At 28.6% G+C, this 19,867-nt stretch overlaps 1 protein-coding gene across 6 annotated transcripts in view; it reads right to left on the bottom strand.

The window, feature by feature from the left end:
• Rab14 (RAS oncogene family member Rab14) overlaps window positions 1–19,867 on the bottom strand; it is a 191,256-nt gene that overhangs the window by 6,096 nt on the left and 165,293 nt on the right. For all 6 annotated transcript variants that reach the window (XM_067277644.1, XM_067277642.1, XM_067277641.1 and 3 more), the window contains exons 4-8: window positions 14,701–14,767; window positions 14,545–14,632; window positions 13,688–13,718; window positions 4,116–4,184; window positions 471–608 (exon numbers count right to left, since the gene is read on the bottom strand). In XM_067277644.1, the coding sequence (XP_067133745.1) occupies window positions 506–608; window positions 4,116–4,184; window positions 13,688–13,718; window positions 14,545–14,632; window positions 14,701–14,767 (358 nt within the window). In that variant the 3' untranslated portion in view covers window positions 471–505. The remainder of the gene's footprint in view (window positions 1–470; window positions 609–4,115; window positions 4,185–13,687; window positions 13,719–14,544; window positions 14,633–14,700; window positions 14,768–19,867) is intronic.

The following is a 19,867-nucleotide window of genomic DNA, read 5'->3' on the forward strand; positions in this document are numbered from 1 at the left end:
GGTGCGAGAGAATGGCACGTATTTGCTTTGTTCGCCATTCTAACACAATTTGTCGGGCTATTAACACGTACACTTTTTTCGAAGATGTCAGTGGAATTACGAAGCACTAAAAAAACATTTTCTTAGTTGGAGAGATAAACCACCAAATTACGGTTGCAAAATTACAGTCAAATCAACAAGTACTCGCAGTTTTGTTTTTTAACATTCGCAAAGTTAAACTAACTGTGAGTGAAAGCGTAAATCTTGTAATATGCGAGTGTATCATATTTTGGAAAAAAGCTAGAATACCTAAAAATCTATACCTAACTGTCAAAAAATTGGTGGATTTTTATCACATATGGAGAGTCTCCATACCTGATTGCCATTAAATAAGAATGCACTTAGAAAAAAGTGCATTCTTATTTAATGGCAATTTATTTTAACATCGCAATAAAATTAAAACTTTAATCTTTATAATAAAATATACTCACCAACTATACATCAAGACTTTAATCTTGGAGGACAATTAACAGGCACAACTTTCCTTAGTCTGCTGATCATTGTGTAAGGCATTTCTTGGTGCTGACGGTTTATGCTGAACACCAGATTCTGCAGCATTTAAATCCAAACTAACAAATAAAATAAATGTATGAGTTCCGAAAAATTTAATTCTTAAATAAAATATTAAAATCCTAAACTTGATTTAATTCCATGAATTGTAAAATATACTAAATTATAAATTTGTTATTGCAGTTTTGTTCTTTTAAAAATTATCTAACTTATAATAAATTAATTTATTAGATATATACACATAATATTTCAGTAAGCCTATTATAATCTTATGCAAAATAAACTTTTTGAACAATTTACATTCACTTTAATTTATGCGTAATAAACAGTTTATTCTCTGTATTGGAACTAATGTTTATAAATATTTCATAGCAATGCTTCAGTTACAAATTTAAGACACTAATTTTGAAATAGTTTAAGCAAAGTTTAATATATTTAGCAATTGGATTTAATGATAGATTCAATGACAGATTTTTAAAGTCATGCTACACCAAAAACTAAATACTACTGAGATCAAGAAGTGTTGGGAATAGTTAATTTAAACAGTACACATGCAAGAGGGCACTGTTGCCATGTTTTTTGTTCTTTGGTCTGTTTTTGTTTGCAAATAAATGCTTGTTTCCTGTGTAATGAATTTTTGCTCCTGCAATTTTTCAAAATGTCAAGTATAATTAAGCAAAGAATGTGCATTAAGTTTTATTTTTGTGACAGAATTACTGCTTCAAAGTAGCTAGAAATGTTGCAAAAGCCTTTGGTAACAATAGTCTATCAAAAACAAGAGTGAGTGGTACAAGTGTTCAAGAAAGGCAGAGAATTTATCAAAGATGAACTACACTCTGGTAGATGACCATCCACTTCAACTGATGAACAACACATCACTTGAGAAATTTCGTGCTCAATGATCGTCATTTAACAATTACACACATTATTGAACATGTTCCAGCATCATTTGCATCTTGTTAAATAATCTTAAAAGATCATTTGGGCTTGTGGCACAGTGCTTCTACAGTCATCCTGAAAATACTGAATTTTTTCGAAAACATCATTTTCGAGTAACTGTGGATATGCTTTGTCAAGGAAAATCATTCTTAAGATGCATCATTACAGGTGATCACATAGACAAAATTGTTGAATCTCCTGCCATCTGTCGAGGAATACTTTGGCACTTTTGCAAACCTGTTTCTTCAAAAATCATACTATGATTTGTCTTCTCCACAAATTTCCAATTGCTAGTAAATTTTTGTTTGCAAATCCTGGCCATGACTGTTCTGCTCCTTCTCTTTTAGAATAATATCTAAAATACTTGATAAGATATACCTGGCATTAAATAATTTTTGCATTCTTTCATATACCCATTATCCAAATGTAGCAAGGTCTAAATTGGAACTTTTCTCTTTTAGTGTGTTAAATATTTCAGCCATTTACAATATCAAATACAGTGGAACCTCACTTAATGAGCACCTTGCATAATGAGTGTTCCTCATAACAAGCAAAACAAATTGTAAAAATTTGCCTCACTTAATAAGCAATGTTTCACATAACAAATGATGAGGAGAGGGAAAGTCCCAAATTGTGCACATGCTCCATCAGTTTGTGTTTAGCACTCGTTCCCTAGCATCTTAGTGTCACTTGCAATCACATATTTTTAAAAACTTGTGTTTACACATATTACTTATAAACATCAACAACCATAGCCCGTTATACAATAAACATGCCAAACAATATGCCAAATTCTTGGGCTATGTAAAGACTATAATTAAATAATAGAAATTAATTAATTTGACTAGAGGTAGGCAGTTATGCTGCCATCTCATATTAAATTTAATGACCAATTCCATATTAAATTTTAAAAATGACTGAATTAAAAATTAAGTATTTATAATTATTAAATTTAATAAGAGATGGAAGCATAACTGCCTACCTCTAGTCAAATTACTTAATTTCTATTATTTAATTATAGTCTTTACATAGCCCAAGAGTTTGGCATAACGTTTGGAGTGTTTATCAAACATATTATCTGTGATATTTTTTTGTTTTCTGCAAATCGAATTCTCATTCCAAGTTGGATCATTCTGCGCTAGAAGAAAAGATAAACAAGTAAAACAGCAAGGCTGTATTTGGGACAAGACTATGTCTCAGAGACTCACTACTAAGCAGGATCACTTCGATGCTCATGGCAGGTCTCATTCTCCAATCATCTTTGGTATCGCTGGTTTTGAGCACGATTGTTCAAAACTTCGCCAGCCACAGCCATGACCACGAGGTCTTCCACGATGCATTTTCATTGAAATTAACCTATCGCATGTTGAAATTTCTCTCCATTGCATGACGCCCCAGGTTGAATTTTTGTCAATGCAAAAATTTCCTGTTTTTGAAAAAAATAATGGTGGCTATTGTTTTTTTATTTTTCATGAACAAAATAACAATATATATATATATATATATTTCAAAAAGTTCCGATGATGAAACGAAAAATCTCCGGTCAATCGGTCAAGGTTAGCACATGGCGACCAGAAATATGTGGGGAATGACATAGGACAGGTAAATGGTTTTTTTCAAAGATTCATTTGTCAAAATTCGATTTAGCAACATTCGCTTTTCAAATTTCCCAATGCATGTGTTTGTCAAAATTCGATTTCACAATATTCGTATTTCCTGCTTACCAACAAGCAACGCATGCGCAAATCTCACACTACTGCCTGTTTGTAGAGTGTGTCGCCATTTTGTATTTTATTTTGTCTTGGTTCTCGGTCCCCTGACTACCTACAAGTTTGATTTTTTTTATGCGCACATGATTTGGGCACTTAATACTCTGCCAAATTTCAACTCCTGACATGTACTGTACTCCTTCATACATCTAAGCTGAAGAGACAGCAGGCAGTACGATTTTATAAACAAGACATAGTCTTGTCAATAATAATGATTTCACGCTCCTTAACAATGCACATTTTACAATTATCTTTGAATAAACATTATACATAAAACATTTGAGTATTTTTTGGTGTGAAATGCATTATCGTATTTTACATTAATTTCTATGGGAAAAATTGTTTTGCTTAATGAGTGTTTCGCATTACGAGTAAGATTCTGGAATGAATTATGCTCGTTAAGTGAGGTTTCACTAAGTTTCAATGCATATGTCTGGTCAGATTAGCTTTGCCAAAGTTCCTTCTAGCAAAATACACACAACCTACAGAAAGTTATAAAAATGCATGATTAAGATCTTTGTGAAAAAGATGACCACTTTTATTATATTTTACAAAATATTAGCAATATTGAACATGTATTACATGAAGACTTTTCCACTTCAAACTTACATGTAAACATAAACTTTTTAATCATCATATTTTTAAGTAAGTTTAAAAATTGTAGTCTTATATTTGTAGTAATTGTTAATTTTAATTTTTTTTTATTTTAATGTTTTATGTCTCTATATATTTTAATTTCTTATTCAGGTTTTATTATTATGGACAAAGAGGAAATCCACTATTTAATACATTTCCTAATGTATTTATAATAAATTAAAATTTATGCTAATATCACTTTATGCTAAATGTGATTCTTACCTTCCATTTTGAATGTTTTGATAGATCTTTTTAGCAGTTTCTAAGAATGCTTCTTCAACATTTTGTCCACTATATAAACGAGATTATAACTTAATTTCTTACAAGTTAAAATTGTAAGTACACAATTCAAAATTACTTTATTATTAAAATTATTTATATTAAAATAAGTGTAATACCTTTTTACAACAATAATTATATGCATAATTATTTTTTAAGATTAGTAACTTAAAATAAAATAAATACAGATTTTTCTGTATTTTTATCAAAATTCAGTTATTTATAAAATTTATAGAAAATTTTTCATATATATTAACATGAGTAGGAATATTGCATAAGCTATTTTTATAAGAAATTTTATTATTATACTATTATTACTGTTATCAATATCTGAAATATAATTTTAATCAATCAATAATAATATTTACATAAAATGTTTATTTGCAAATTTCCTCCAAAATTTTTAATTTTACATTAAAAATGTTCATGTATTAAAATTTATTGCAAATTATATTAGTTAAAATTTTTTCAACCACTCAAATTTAAAAAATTCAAAGAAGAATTATAAACAAATAACAAATTACAAATAAAGAAAGCTTTAATTATGACTCAGATATGATAATATTCTTTTATACATGAAGTCATGAAGATACAGCACATTATCTTTATGTACAATATAGCTATAGAGATTATGAACTTGTAGCTATGTAAATTTGTTACCAGTAAGATATATGCACAAATTGACAAAAATTAATTGATATATAGAAATCCAATTGATATTTCATGGTGACAGAACAACATTAATTCAAAAGTACATTAACATAACTGCCAAGTTTCACAGCAATTGGTCAAATAGCCTAGGAGTGTATAGCAAACATTGTTAACCTAATTGTTAAGCATCTTATCAAATGGAAAGAAAATTAAAGCAATATATAATTAAGAAGTATATAATAAATTTTAGTATTCTATAAAATTACAATGCTAACATTGAATTTATACATTAAATAAAACTTCATGGTTTTTAAAAACTGATATTATTTAATGTTATAAACAGATCTGATTCCTTCTAAGTCACACAGTGATCGTTTTTTGGCTTTGATGTATGTCATATGTTCATTGTGAAAAATGTTCTATAAATCTATTTTAATGTTTCTGATGCATTCACTGTTGTTTTAAATTTACTTTACTATTTCTCCAATAGATGGCATTATGTTACAAAAATTGCTTTAGCATTTTTTGGGAGAAAAATTTAGTTTCATTTCAGAATATGAAAGCACCTACAAACTAACATTATTTTTTTTACAAATATTAATAACATTTATTATTTATTTAAGACTTAAGTAAATAATTAAAATTATTAATAAAATAATATAAATAAATACAATTACTTTTTAGAAAATAAAGCACATCTAGAAGCTAATTTTTCTGTATATTTTTCATAATGTACCAAATATCAATAATAAAAATCAGTGTCTTGTACAGTGTGATCAAAGTCTTCTGTGGTAAATCAGTAAATTCCTTTTTTGTTTTTTATTTATTATTGACCTTTTTTTAATATTATTCTTGTTTGGCAGAAAATATGTATGAATTAATGTATTATAGACCTATTTCATAGAAATGCTTGATTTTAATATGAGGAAGTGGCAAATCAAAGTGTAACCTCAGTAGGGGAGTGTCTAAAAGACAGTGAAAAAATGTAATGGGAAAGAATGAGCAATCAAAAAGGACTTAAAAAGGATTGAATAACCTCTTATTCAGATTTTGAGAAAAAGAAAATTAAGTTTGTAATGATGATACTGAAAGGAAACAGATAGTTGACTATAGATTTTTGTTTTTACTTGTCATTGACTAATGTCTCAAATCAGTAGCATGGAAACTAACATGTCAATTACACTTTCAATGACTCATCTGTTATTTCGTTGTCTATGAATGTAATTATAAAAAAGATAATAAAATCATCATCAAAGACAATATTTTATAATATCTTTGTAACATTTATTACAGATTTTTCTTCTAATCCGAATAAATTTGTTTGATATGATCATTTCAGACTGTTGGCGTGTTTTTTTTACAACTTACTATTATGATCTACAGTTCAACTGTTTGCTATTAATTCATTTAATTCAGGATGTATTTTATACCATAATACAGTAGAGTCCCATACAACACGCAAATAAAGCAAGCAACAACCCTCAAATTTTGTCGATCAGAGGTACACTTTTTTTCAACTTATAGGCCAAGGTTTAAACTTTCGTAGATCATGTGATAATGCAGGTTTCGAGAACACGATTTCCTATAATGAATAACAAATCCCTCCATGTTGTAGGGGTCTCTACTGTACTTTCTTTTTTAATTTTGTTCTTTTTATTTATTATTGGAGGAGTTGAACTTAATCCAGGTCCAATGTCTTGTACACCACCTTCTCCTCACAATAAAGCTTCGACTTCTGCTGGTAAATGTTGTCGATGGCCAAGCGAACCAACACTGAAATCATCTCAACTGGACAATATTTCTTCTCAAATACCTCAGAAGATTCTGTTTTCTTCAGGTTTTGATACTATTGTATTGAAACTGGAAGAATTGCCATCAAAATTTGACTGGTTGTCTAATTTACATAAGGAGTAGGATGAACATCTAACCTGCCTAGAAGGAGAAATTTCCAAGGTTTCATCTTTTAAAACTGTGTGTGGATAACTTTTCCCTTTAGAATTATTATACAGACTCTGTATATAATGATTTGAAGAAATAACATTTTAAATAAAATAGCAAAACAAAAACGTGGCTGACAGTATTTAACATTTAATAAATGAAAAATACAGAGCATTCACAAAAGGATAAAACCTTTGTTGTTGCATTTTCCTTTCTGTCGTTGCACATCATCAGTAGTCCATCGAAATTTATGAAGATTACAGAGACAACCTTCCTTTTTAGGCTATTTTACTATTTTATTTAAAAAGTATTATTGTGATAGTGGTGAAACACCAGAGGACGTTTTACCATTTTTGCATGTTTGTTGCGGAGGCAGTAGCATAAAAAGGAAGGTCATCTCCATAATCTTTGTAAATTTTGATGGACTGCTGGTGTGCAATGATGGAAGGAAAAGGCAACGACAAAGGTTTTATCCTTTTGTGAATGCTCTTTTTTTTTTTTTTTTTAGTAAATGAAAAATACAATACAAACAACACTATCATTTCTGGCTTGGATGATAATGACAAAGAATTTGTCAATAATGCTAATGGCTTTATTGAGTTGTTTAAAAGAAAGAATGGGGAGTCTACGAGTATTCCTTTTATCAACAGTTATTGAATATTGGAAACTCGGCTTGTATTGATTGAGCTCTATACTAAACCTGACAAGAGATTTATTTTTAAAAATTTGAAGAAAATTCAAGCGATGCCATCTTACCCATGCATTAGAGTCTTTGATGAATTGTCATATAGATCAAGACTTAGGCATAGAAAATTGTTGCCTTTTTTGCAGAAGCTAAATCTTTGAATAAAAAAAGCATTTCTGAAAGCTGATTGCTTGATGATCGATGGTGACAAATTCACTTTCAATTTAGAAACTAATGAACTACAAAAGATTAATACTTTTTTAGACAAATCCAGCCAAAATGGTTAATTGGAACAATTGCTGAAGAGAGGGATAAAACTAATAATGAGAATATGATCTTGGTATTGTCAAGGAACGTTAGATTGGACAGTGAATGACCAAGAGTTTATATATTTTTTGCAAAATTATGATTTAGCTGCTTTCACCCAAACTTGCTTAACTATCTCTTATAAATGTGTCCTTTCTTTGTCAAACCCAGATTTATTTTTATATGAACAATTTGCTAAAAACCAACTGGTTTCAGTAATCCATATGGCAGTCTCATTTTTGTAGTTTTCACATAAACTAGGTTTTTTAGAATTGTTGTTTAACTCCGATAGTAATTAGACTTAATTGCAGGAAAAACTTTTGTTTGCTGATGTGAAATCTGGATTTCTATAGATATTTTTCTCTATATTTTGAAGTATTTCACCTTATATTTAACTGACTCGTTAAAACAATCTCGCCAGGAAAAGAGATCGAATATCCCATCAACAACTATAAAAATTTATAACCGTCTTTCAAGAATGTAAACATTCACCCATCCAAACATTGTCAAGCTGATATTGCAAGTTGACATCCGATTTCACCATCTTCGCATTGTCCCAGGAGCACCTCTGACCCTATACCTGCTAAAACCAACCTTCGTCTTTGACAACAACATTTAGTCACATGACGTACTTTTCCAAGCCGAATCAATATAAGCTCAATTCACCCCCCAAGGAGTCTCTCTCACTAAATGCCAGATCAGTGACATCCAGGACTTTACCAAGGAACCTTATCTCCAAATTTTCATTATCGAGTGCAATCCGTTTGTGTCAGTTGCAATTTCTATAGATTTGTGTAGCTTCAAAAGGAAGGACTGATTCAAACCTATGTGGAAGTATCAAAGAGGTATGACATGATGCATGTAAACTCTCTCTCGACCCCTTTAATTTGTACTTGAAAATTAGGGAATCTCGATAAATGGTCGATTTTCAAATTTGTAACATCTATTTGCTACCCAGTAAATCTTTGATTTTCTTGTTAAATGGTGTCATTTACTCATTTGTTGCCTATGCCTTACCAATGACCCCTCTCTCCTCCTCCCACTCAATCTGATAAAAAGAGTCCCAACACCAGCCATCCATTGACAAGTGGGCAGTTTTCACCAAACTGTCGCCGAGACATCCACCTTGCATCCAGCTACCCACATGCTTGATATTCTTAATTCTGATCATTTTCCAATTTCAATATCATTTGGATTGAATTTACGACGGATGGCATATTGACTCAGAAACTTCCAAAAATTTGTTAACTTTGACATGATTAAGAAAAGTATTCATTATCATTTGAAAAACAATGGGTTGATCTACAGTGTCTTTGTTTAAAGAAAGTAAAGAACAGAGTATTATGAATGTCTCAGAAATGAAACTAGAAATCTATTGGACGAATACTGCAAATTAAATAAAAGCTATAAGTTGCCATGTCAGGCAAAGTAAAAGTTATTTTTTGTCTAAAATAAACTCACAACTATTGAAGTCTAAAAATAAAGATTTTCAGTCATTAGTTAATAAATTTCAAACTAAGAAACTGTGTGAAAATGCTATATCACCCTCAGATTGGTCAAATTTTTTGAGAGTATTTCGCTGGACCTAATACAGTAATTTATATTGATTTAAGCTTTGTTCCTCTTTTGGATAATCCTGTCACTTTGAGTGAATTGAAAACTAATCAGAAAATTAAAATCATCTAAGGCTCCTGGTCACGATAACATAAGGAACTAAATAATAAAATATCTTTTTATAGAAATATTACTGCATATTTTGAATATGTTTAATTTCTTTTTATCTAGTTGCTCTTTTCTTTTATCTTGGAAACAAATTGCTTTAAGGATGATTTCTAAGAGGGGAAGTAGGCAGATGTCAACTAATTATAAATCAATTGCTATAATTAGCATATTTAGAAAAAGTTTTTCAATTATTATGGCAAATCATCTCCGGGATTGGACGAATGAGTTTAATATTGTTACACCTTTTCAAGGAGCATTTATTAAAAGCAGAGGAGTCAAATACAATTTGTTTATTTTGGCTGATCTTATTCAAATATCATTTTTGAGGAAACCAAGAAAATTATGTACTGCTTTTATTGATCTCAAGAAAGCTTTTGATACAGTTGATTGTGATGTCTTATGATATAAGCTTAGGAGTATTGGTCTTTCTGCAGTCTTCTTTAATTTACTTAAGAGTCTTTTCTCTAATACAAGATATCTTAAAAGATTTTTCCTTTTGTACTGATTATGTTGAGTCCAATAGAGGGTTACCTCAAGGAGAACCATTTTTTCTTCTTTTCTTTTTGAATAATCTTCCTGACCTTCTGAAAGGTCAAAGCTCTATGATAGCATTATTTTCTCGTGTTGAAATTATCTTCTTTATACTGATGATGTCTTTATCTTGGCTAATTCAGCTTCTGGGCTTAGGGAAAGACTCGATCTTAGTCAGATCTATTGTCAAAATAATCAATTCACAATTAATTTGGAAAAGAAGGTCTATGATATTTCGTAATTTTTTTTTAACCGAAAAAAAAAAAAATTCGGTTTAGAAGTCCATAAACTGGAAATTGTACCAAATTTTAAATATCTAGGTATTTTTCATCACAGGGTGCATTTTCCTATCATTTGAATAAAGGTTTACTTGAAGGAATAATTTTAATAAATAATTTGATAAGATTGGAGGTTTTAGTTTAAGAGCTAAAATCTCCAATCTCATCAAATTATTTATTAAAATTAAAGCATTTTCATTAAATAATTATTTTAGATTCTTTGATTGGACCAAATACTTTTTTTATGCTTTTCCAGTTTGGGATGGTTTCTTAGTGGACAGATTTGAGGCAATACACTAGTTCTACTTTAAGCAGGTATTACATATTAATAGATTTGTCTTGGAACTTGCACCAAGAACAGAAGTGGGAAGACCACTTCTCGCTATTAATTTATCGATAAATTTATTTTGGTTTTGGAGAAACTTATTGACCTACCGGAAGACAATTATCAAAAATTGATATACAAGACTTTCATAAATAAATGGTATTTCTTTTTTGAAGTCATGGCCTGTTATAGTTAAAGGATTATTAAATAATATTGGACTGCCCTCTAGTTATACATGTTTTTTAAGTGAAAGTTTGTTCCTCCTGGACTGTGATCAATGACTAACAGACTTATATTGGTTAAAAGATGTTCATTATTTTAGTGAAAGAGGTTGGAACAGTGAAATTTTTTTAAATGGAATGGGGACTCCAGCATCTTATTTATTGTCTAATTTGAGTTACAAAATAAAGTCATTTGCTGCACAATTTAGATTTTTGATAATCTTAAACAGTAAAATAATTAATGTCTCGTGTGATGCTGTGTTCTTTTTGTGGAATGACAGTGATGGATATGAGAAAACACCTTCTTGATTCTTGTAATATTCTTTTGGACATCCAAGTTGCTATACTATCATCTGATTTTTATCATCAAATTTGATTTGGTGACAGTTTTGCCATGTTAACATTATATAAATTTTTTGTTCATGTATCAAATTAAAACTAACAATGATATTTAACCTCCTTTGTAATAACACCCATTACATCAAATAATAAAGATTGATTGATTATATCATCATTTCTTAATAGATTGATTCACTGTTTAAACTTGTTCTGAAGTTATAAAATAAACTTAATAAATTTTAGAAAATCTTCTAATTCAATACTCTACATAAAATATAGGAAAGAATATATGATTGTGATAAATGACACGTGTTGTAATTGTTTATTTTTTTAAATCTGTATTACGTTTAGTTTTAGCTCCTATTTACTGTATACTTTTATTTAACATAACAAATTATTATATCATCTATAAACCTTAGATAACAAACAAATCTGAAAATGGAGAAAGAACAATCAATGACAATCACTTTCAAATAAATATTAACAAGAATAAATTGTTTAATCCAAGTAAAAATTCATTTAAGCAGTTTATTCATAAATGCAATCATCTTTCTATCATAATAATGGAAAGTACTATGTTAATTTTATTCATTTTTTCATTCGTGTGTTTGTATTTTTATTACTTAAAAAACACCATCAGTGATTAGTCATTATAAAATCAAATATTTTTACACACACACTATTTTCATTTATTTTCCTGCAAAATATTAACTTGCTTATCAATTTATAAAACAGATTTTACACTTATATATTCTAAATTTATTTACATACATTTTCTTAACCTTTCAGCAGTGGGAGAGTCAGGTATGGTTCTATCCCTTAGTAGTGGAGAATATACCCGAAAAATTTTTAAAGTATTTTTTCACGCAATTTTTCTTATTTCCATTTTAGAAAAAGTATTTGTAAACAGTTATGTCTAATAAAGAAAAGTCTTTTTTTATTGTTACATAATTCATTTTTTATGTGAATTTTTTTTTTGCGGTAGTTTTTGGCTATATTTTGGTGATACCCCCAAAAGAATTTAACGTATATATACATCCCTCACCACTGCCACACGATCGCCCTCGACGTATATATACGTCCCTCACTGCTGAGTGGTTAACTAAACTGCTTTGCATAATTAAATAATGAAAATTGTTAATTTTACTTTTACACACTTAATTCAATTCACATTATCAGCTCTTTCCAAATCAGAAGAATATAAAATTATGTGTTTTCTTTACTTTCTAGCAAGTATTAAAATTGTCAAGCAAATAATGTGTGTTATAAAATATTTCATATTATCTTTTATTCCAATAGCAAAAATCAAAAGCAAGAAATTTATGGAAATTAATATTAATTTGTCGTTATCAATTATTTAATATCAAAATATTTATATTTTGACTAATTTATGGTCAAAATAAAAATATTTTGTCTCAAGAGGGGTTTAAGTTATATCTTTAGAAATGTAAAATTGTATAAGAGGATGCCAAACCTGATGTTAAATTCTCTAAGAAAAATACAGGTATACCTTGACTTATGTCTCACTCGAGTTACGTTGTTCCCGATTTTACGTCGTTTGTCAAAAAAGTATATGGAAAAATAAAAATCAAGTTTAAGTCATTTTATTCGACTTTAAATCCGTTTGCCACAAACATTGAAGTCATAATATCACTAGAAAAGCGTTGAAAGCACATAAAATCACATTAAAATATGTACATTTACAGTAAATGTTAATATAATCATCATAAATCCTAGAGAACGAAACATGAAAACATCTGTGTTCCTGCATTGTCGTCTTATTTAGTGGTCTTTAAGTGCTCATTATTGGCGTTTAGTTACGACGTAAGTTGAAACTACGACTTACGTCGTTAACTACACAAGTAAATTCGACTTACGTCGCCTCTCCTGGAACCAATTACCGACGTAAGTCGAGGTATACCTGTACACTTGTTATTTGTACTGAAAAAGGATACCACAGTAATGTTATTCAAAAAGCATTTATAAGTGAAAATAAAAGGATAGTTTATTATGGTCTTACATGAAATTGTAAGACTAAATCAAGAGAAAAACTTTGATCAGCATTTAACTGACATTAAATGTTCTATAAATTAAAATTCATGTTTTAACAATTTTAGAAGTCAATTGTATGATGAAAGTTTGTTGAATGCTAATTTATTTGAATCATAATTGTTGAAATAATTTAATTTTATAATTTTTAATTATTAAAATCAGCTTAAAATAATTTCAGGAAATATTGTATTTTAGATAGTTTGATTAACAAAAGAAGTAAATATTCAGTTTTATATAACTAACACACAAGCACAACTACACACAAATAATTACATATATCAAATACTGCTCTCTAACATGTATTTGTTAAATATTGTTTAGCTAGTAATTATAAAAAAGAATGACAAAATAAAATCAATCAAATTTAAAAATTTGTCTTCAGTTTGTATGTTTATTAAACAGATCAATAATAATTATAATTTTGCTATTAGTAAAAGATATTTGAAAATATTTATAAATTAACTTACGTTTTTGCACTAGCTTCAACAAACATCAGCCCTGTAAAATATTAACATTTTTAACATAATAAAGAAATCAGGTTTCATACAAATAATATAATTACAGTGTGATTCCTGTTTACAAGTACTCCATATATGAGAATTTAATAAGAATTATTTTCTTCTCTCTCATTTATGAGACAAAATACTTAATGAAACAAGCACCGCTGATATTCACAAGCAAAAATTATCATCATCATGTGCAACAAGAATGAAATACCAATATGCTCTGAATAGTTGGTTCTCAGATTTCAACTCTCTCTATTTTCTTTGTTTCATTTTATCTTTATTCCTGAAGATAGCATTTGTGTTAGAATGAGTAGACTTAGTTTAGTAAACTTTATCTCTGCATTTCATATTCCTCTTTTACTTATTAAAATTTGATTACTTCAAGTACAATTTCACTATGTTTTACATATTTTCTGCTTATTTGTTGTCTTAACTTTATTTTATGACTATTAAATAAAGAATTGTCTGATATTTACATATTTGCTTCTCTCATTTTGTATTAGTTCCTTTTACATAAGTGAATAATCTACACATTAACTATTACAAATTTAAACACATCCATGTTTTTTATTTCATTTAAAATCATCGGTTGAAAAGTAAATATGTATTTTGTATCACTTTAATCTTATTCAGAGAACATGGATAAGTCAAGTGGATAACATTCAGATGTGTACAATTTTGATCATCAGAAATAATGAAAAAGCTTGTCTCTATAAGATTTGAATTTATCAGAAATCTCTATATGAATGAGTTATTCTTGTAAATTGAGGTCACACTGTATATAAATTATATTATACAATTTAGTTACTGTTTGATACCATTTTCTTCTGCAAACTGTTTTGCCTCTTCATATGTTACATCTCTTTGTGCTTCCAAATCACTCTTATTACCAATTAAGAATATAACCTTGAAAATAAATTTGTTATATAAGTTATGTTAAACATTTATATTTATGTAAATTTTCAAAAACTTACTGTATTTGGATTTGTAAGATTCCTTGCATCTGTTAGCCAACTACTGAGATGATTATAAGTGCTTCGTCTAAAATTTATAAATAAATATATTAATAAAAATAGTATACTTTAAAGGCTTTATATTTTATATAATAAAAACTGAACAATTTCTTCCTATATTTTAAGTGTATCTGTATCTTAAATTAATTGCAGTAAATCCAATAACATCATTCCAATAGCTAAATTTTTGGAAGTTATTAACTTTATAGTGGTTAAAAAGTTAAAATTATCAAAATATAAATTGAAACAAATTTATGCATGAAGCAAATATACAATTATATATATACTCATTCTCAATATTCTCATTTCAAATATAAAAATGAAAACTTCCAAGAAAGGATTATAACTATTCTCTGAAGAATACATTATGAAGTCAAATATTGTGAACCAAACACTGATGCTAACAACTAAATTTTCAAGGTGTACACATTTTTATTTATAAATTAACACATTTTTACAATATTAGCTCCCATCATCAAATTCTGCCATTGTATTATAACATATTATAACATTTTTATAGAACTTTTTTCAAAAAACAAAACAGTTTAATGTTGAAATGTTTCAGATGTGAAATTTTAATCATAGAGAAAAAATTGTAATGTATAAATGCTTAAAATCAACTTGTGCTTTAACAACTGAACAATTTTATAACCATAGATAAAAGCAAAGAAACTTGTTGTACGAGTCAAAACCGTGTCTTCTTTTTCTCATTTGGTTCAATATCATGACTGGGTATATTCATAGACACTTGGCAATTTCCATCATCAACTTTTTATTTCAGAACTTTATTTGCAGAGATGCATTTCGGGCCTTAGCCCCTCCTTGGTCGGCTACACAATAAAACAAATATAAATTCCTTACATTACATAGTATTCTATTATGATAATTAAAGACATCCTGGAATAACATATATATGACAATCAAAAATACATCTAGTTTGCTGTTGAATACAATCAATTATTAAAACTTTGGCAATTAAAACCATGTTATAAAAGGATTTTTTGCAAATAAAACAAGTGTCTATGAATACACCCACAGTCATGATATTGAACCAAAGTAGAGAAACTTATTAACTTAATAAATTAGAAAATGAATTATTTTATATAAAACTTATATTAACTCATAATAAATTAAATAATTAGATATAAAATTAAAAATTAATTTAATTTAGATTATTTTGGAAGAAAAAAATTGGTCTAGAGTAAGACTTGAACCTGCAATTCCTCCTTACTGTACAGGTATTTTGCAAGTTACATGGCCTCTGAACTTCAGAACAATTAATTAATTTAGATATAACTATACAGGTTGCTCTTGGTACTGACTCGGAGATTACTTTATTGCCCATGTTCCACCATGCTCCTAGACAACTTGCACTTATCCTGGCATGGTATCTATATATAGTAAAATACACAATAACCAATACACTTGTATTAATAGCTCTTGCTATCCAGACCATCAAGCTTCCAAACTGGCAACACGTTTGTATGGTAAGCAGAAGTTACAGGTTCGTATCTCACTCAATTTCTTCCAAAGTATTCTAAATTAAAACTAAAGTTTTATGTCTTATTATTAAATTTATCACAAGATGGCAGCCTAACTGTCTATTTCTAACCAAATTGCTTTATATCTTACTATTAATTAGCTATAATATATTCTAATAAATTAATCCAGCAGACTGATTGTTAATACAACTGATATTACTTTGTAATTTAACTTTTGAAATCAATGCAAAAATCTCAAGTTAGTGATTTTGTTTTATTTCTTCTTTGAAACCGTGTTTTGTTAATTGTTGGACTATGAACCCAAAGTTCAGTTTTAATTAAACACTTGGCTTTATTTCCATCTTTATTTAGTTGATACGTGCCATTTGCACGTTTCGGGCATAGAGCCCCTCATCAGTCAACATTATCATATTTCATCTGCTATGGCATACAAGGTTTAAACTCTGACGACACATGTATCTTATTTTTTATAAACTGAGTAATCTTTTTTACACACAATAATATTTATATCGGAAGTAGATTAACAGGTTACTTGTTGTACTGTACTTAATCTTTTGCTTATTTTACGATATCCAGTTATCACAATATCTAGAAGGTGTAGACTGTAGCTGTATTCATATTACAGAGTATAATAAGTGATTTTCCACAAGAAAGTAAAAGTTCGTTTTCATTAGTGTCTTATGGCTGTTTCGGCCTCATTTTCTGCCGAAACAGCCAGATTTTGTTTTATTCCGAAAATTGGCTTAAAGTTTTCTAGACCATCATTACTGAATACAACACATTGATTAGAATCTCAATGCTGAACTATACAGATGCATTTCAAAAACTACTGAAATAAAAGGATTTTAGGATATTCTGTATGAAATGTAATAGTTCAATATTGGCCTGCAAGTTAATCAACTTGCATCAATATTTTCATTAATATAAAAACTGCCAAATAAACATGGGTGTAGATCATGTATAGGAGAGAGAGAGGACATATCTCAACAATATTTTTGTACTGAAAAATTGTCCCCACTTCCCAAAATATTTTTATTTTATACAATAATTCAAAAATTAGAAATATAAAAACAAGTACTGTGCACAACAGCTGTATTTTTATATAGAGTATATTCAAAACCTGACAATTAAAAATTTTTCTTACTTATTGTCATTGGCTTGACCACATATATATACATATAACACACATCTCAAAGCCCGATGAGTTAATATAATAATCCAACGATTGCCTAAATATTCAGGCTATAATATGGCTATAATCAAATAATTAATACAAATAAATTTGGTACTAGAGGTAAGTGTTACACACTATCTCTTATCTAAATTAATAATTATAATTTTAATAATTTAATAAATAATTTAGAACCTTCTGGAAGAAAATAACTGACCCAGGGTGGGACTTGAACCCACAGCCTCTGCTTGCTGTGCAGTGCACTACAAATTGCGCCACCCGGACCCCAAGCCAGCCCTCACTTCCAGAAATATTTAAATTTCGATATAACCTTCCACAGTTATTAATGGCGCTGGCTGGAGATGACCCTACGTCAACGGCCAATATTTGTATTAATTATTTTATTATAGCCATATTATAGCCTGAATATTTAGGCAATCATTGGATTATTATACATACATACACACAGCTCAACAATATTTATATATCAGTTGTATTCATTACATTGATCATCAGTTAATTGTATGAAAGCATTCATTAGATCACCAAGAATATATTTAAATTCATATATTCATTTCTCTTAAAAACAAACAGCTCTTGAATGCACTCTATTAAAAATTTGTGTGAAAATATGCAAAGCAACTTTTGGTAATGTTATCAGAATGCATGACAAGTATATTCATTCTTAGAAATAAGTTTGCTTAAAGGATTCCACTTAATGAACACACAATTCATACAATACAGTGGAACCTTGCTTAATGAGTATAATTCACTCCAGAATGTTACTCATAAAGCAAAACACTTGTTAAGTGAAACAATTTTTCCCATATAACTTAATGTAAAATACGATAATGCATCCCATGCCGAAAAAAAAATACTCAAATATTTTATATATAATGTTTATTCAAAGAAAATTTTACAATATGTATTGTTAAGGAGCATGAATCATCATCATCTTTTCTTCTGGCATGGAATGAACAAATCTGGAATGTGAATTTGATTTTCAGGAAGAAAAAAAAATTGAAATTATAATTAAATATTAGAAATTACTGTGTCTTTTCATAGCCCAAGAATTTGGCATATCGTTTGGCATGTTTATTATATAATGGGCTATGGTTGACGACATTTATATGTAATATGTCTGAACATAAGTTTGGAAAAATGTGTGATCATAAGCAACACTAAGGTGCTAGCAGAACAATGTAGCATGTGCACAATCCAAGACTTCCCCTCTCCTCATCATTCATTATGCGAAACATCGCTCATTAAGTGAGTCTTTTTTTTCTAAATTTGCTTTGCTCATTATGCGAATCACTCGTTATGAGAGGAGTTCGATAAGAGAGGTTCCACTGTACTGTAATACAAAGTGTCTCCCCATTTCATTCCCACTATTCATTGTTTGTGAAAGCAAAAAATAAAATGGCAATAATTTTTTAGTTATCTAATTTTTGTAAAATTTAGACTTTATAACAGCTACTACATTCCTTAAAAATTGCTGCAAAATCTAAATAAACTGACAAAATATTGGAATTAGGCAATATTTTTTATAGAAGCAATGCTGTCATTAAATTATTAAAGCAGTTTGTCCTACCCTATAATCCAAATACTGTAAAAGAATATTCATTTAAATGGTTATTTGACTTGTAGAAAAATGTTTATGAGAACCTTACTTAATTAAGGACTCAATACATCAAGGAAAAGAGTGCACAAAAACTAGAGAATAGCAATAATTTTTAGATATTGTAACATACTGTAACATACATCTGTATTCTAGCCTAATTATTCAGCATTTTGGACTACTGTCTGTCCTCAGCAGAAGTCTTATAAAAACTCTCTCTAAAATTAATTTAAAATTATTTTATAACAAAATTACAAAAAAGGTTATCTTAATTTGAGGTTACAAAACTACAAAAAGTTTAAAATTATTTTACAACAAAATTATAATGGAGGAATATCCTCCTTTATAATTTTGTTGTAAAATAATTTTAAATTTTTATTTTATATTTATATTTATCTACATTTAAAATTTAAACACTGATCTTATTCCTGTCTCAGTGTTAATGTAATTTAAATTTATTTGTTTTCATTGTTAAAGCAAAAAACTTCAAGTAAATCTAATTTGAATAAATGGCTTCGTATGTCATAATTTTTATTTTTTATTACTTTTAATCATAATAGTTATGTGATTGGGTCAATAGGTCCTCTGACTCACCAGGATGTACAGTACAAATAAAACAGTATTATTTCAATATTGGACAATTCAAATTATCACATAATTTGAAGTAAAGTCTAGTCCTTGGCCAGGAGAAAAGGATTTTGCATATATTTTAGTTTGAATAATTCTAAAATATGTGTACAATGAAAGTGAAAGTCATTATATGGTCAGTGACCAACAAAAATATCATTTAATTCAAACTCTTCCCTTATATTGTGTGTTTTAAGGAAAATTTCCACA

This window comes from Centruroides vittatus, unplaced genomic scaffold, assembly GCF_030686945.1.
Source record: "Centruroides vittatus isolate TY-2023 unplaced genomic scaffold, ASM3068694v2 contig_751, whole genome shotgun sequence".
NCBI lineage: Eukaryota > Metazoa > Arthropoda > Arachnida > Scorpiones > Buthidae > Centruroides > Centruroides vittatus.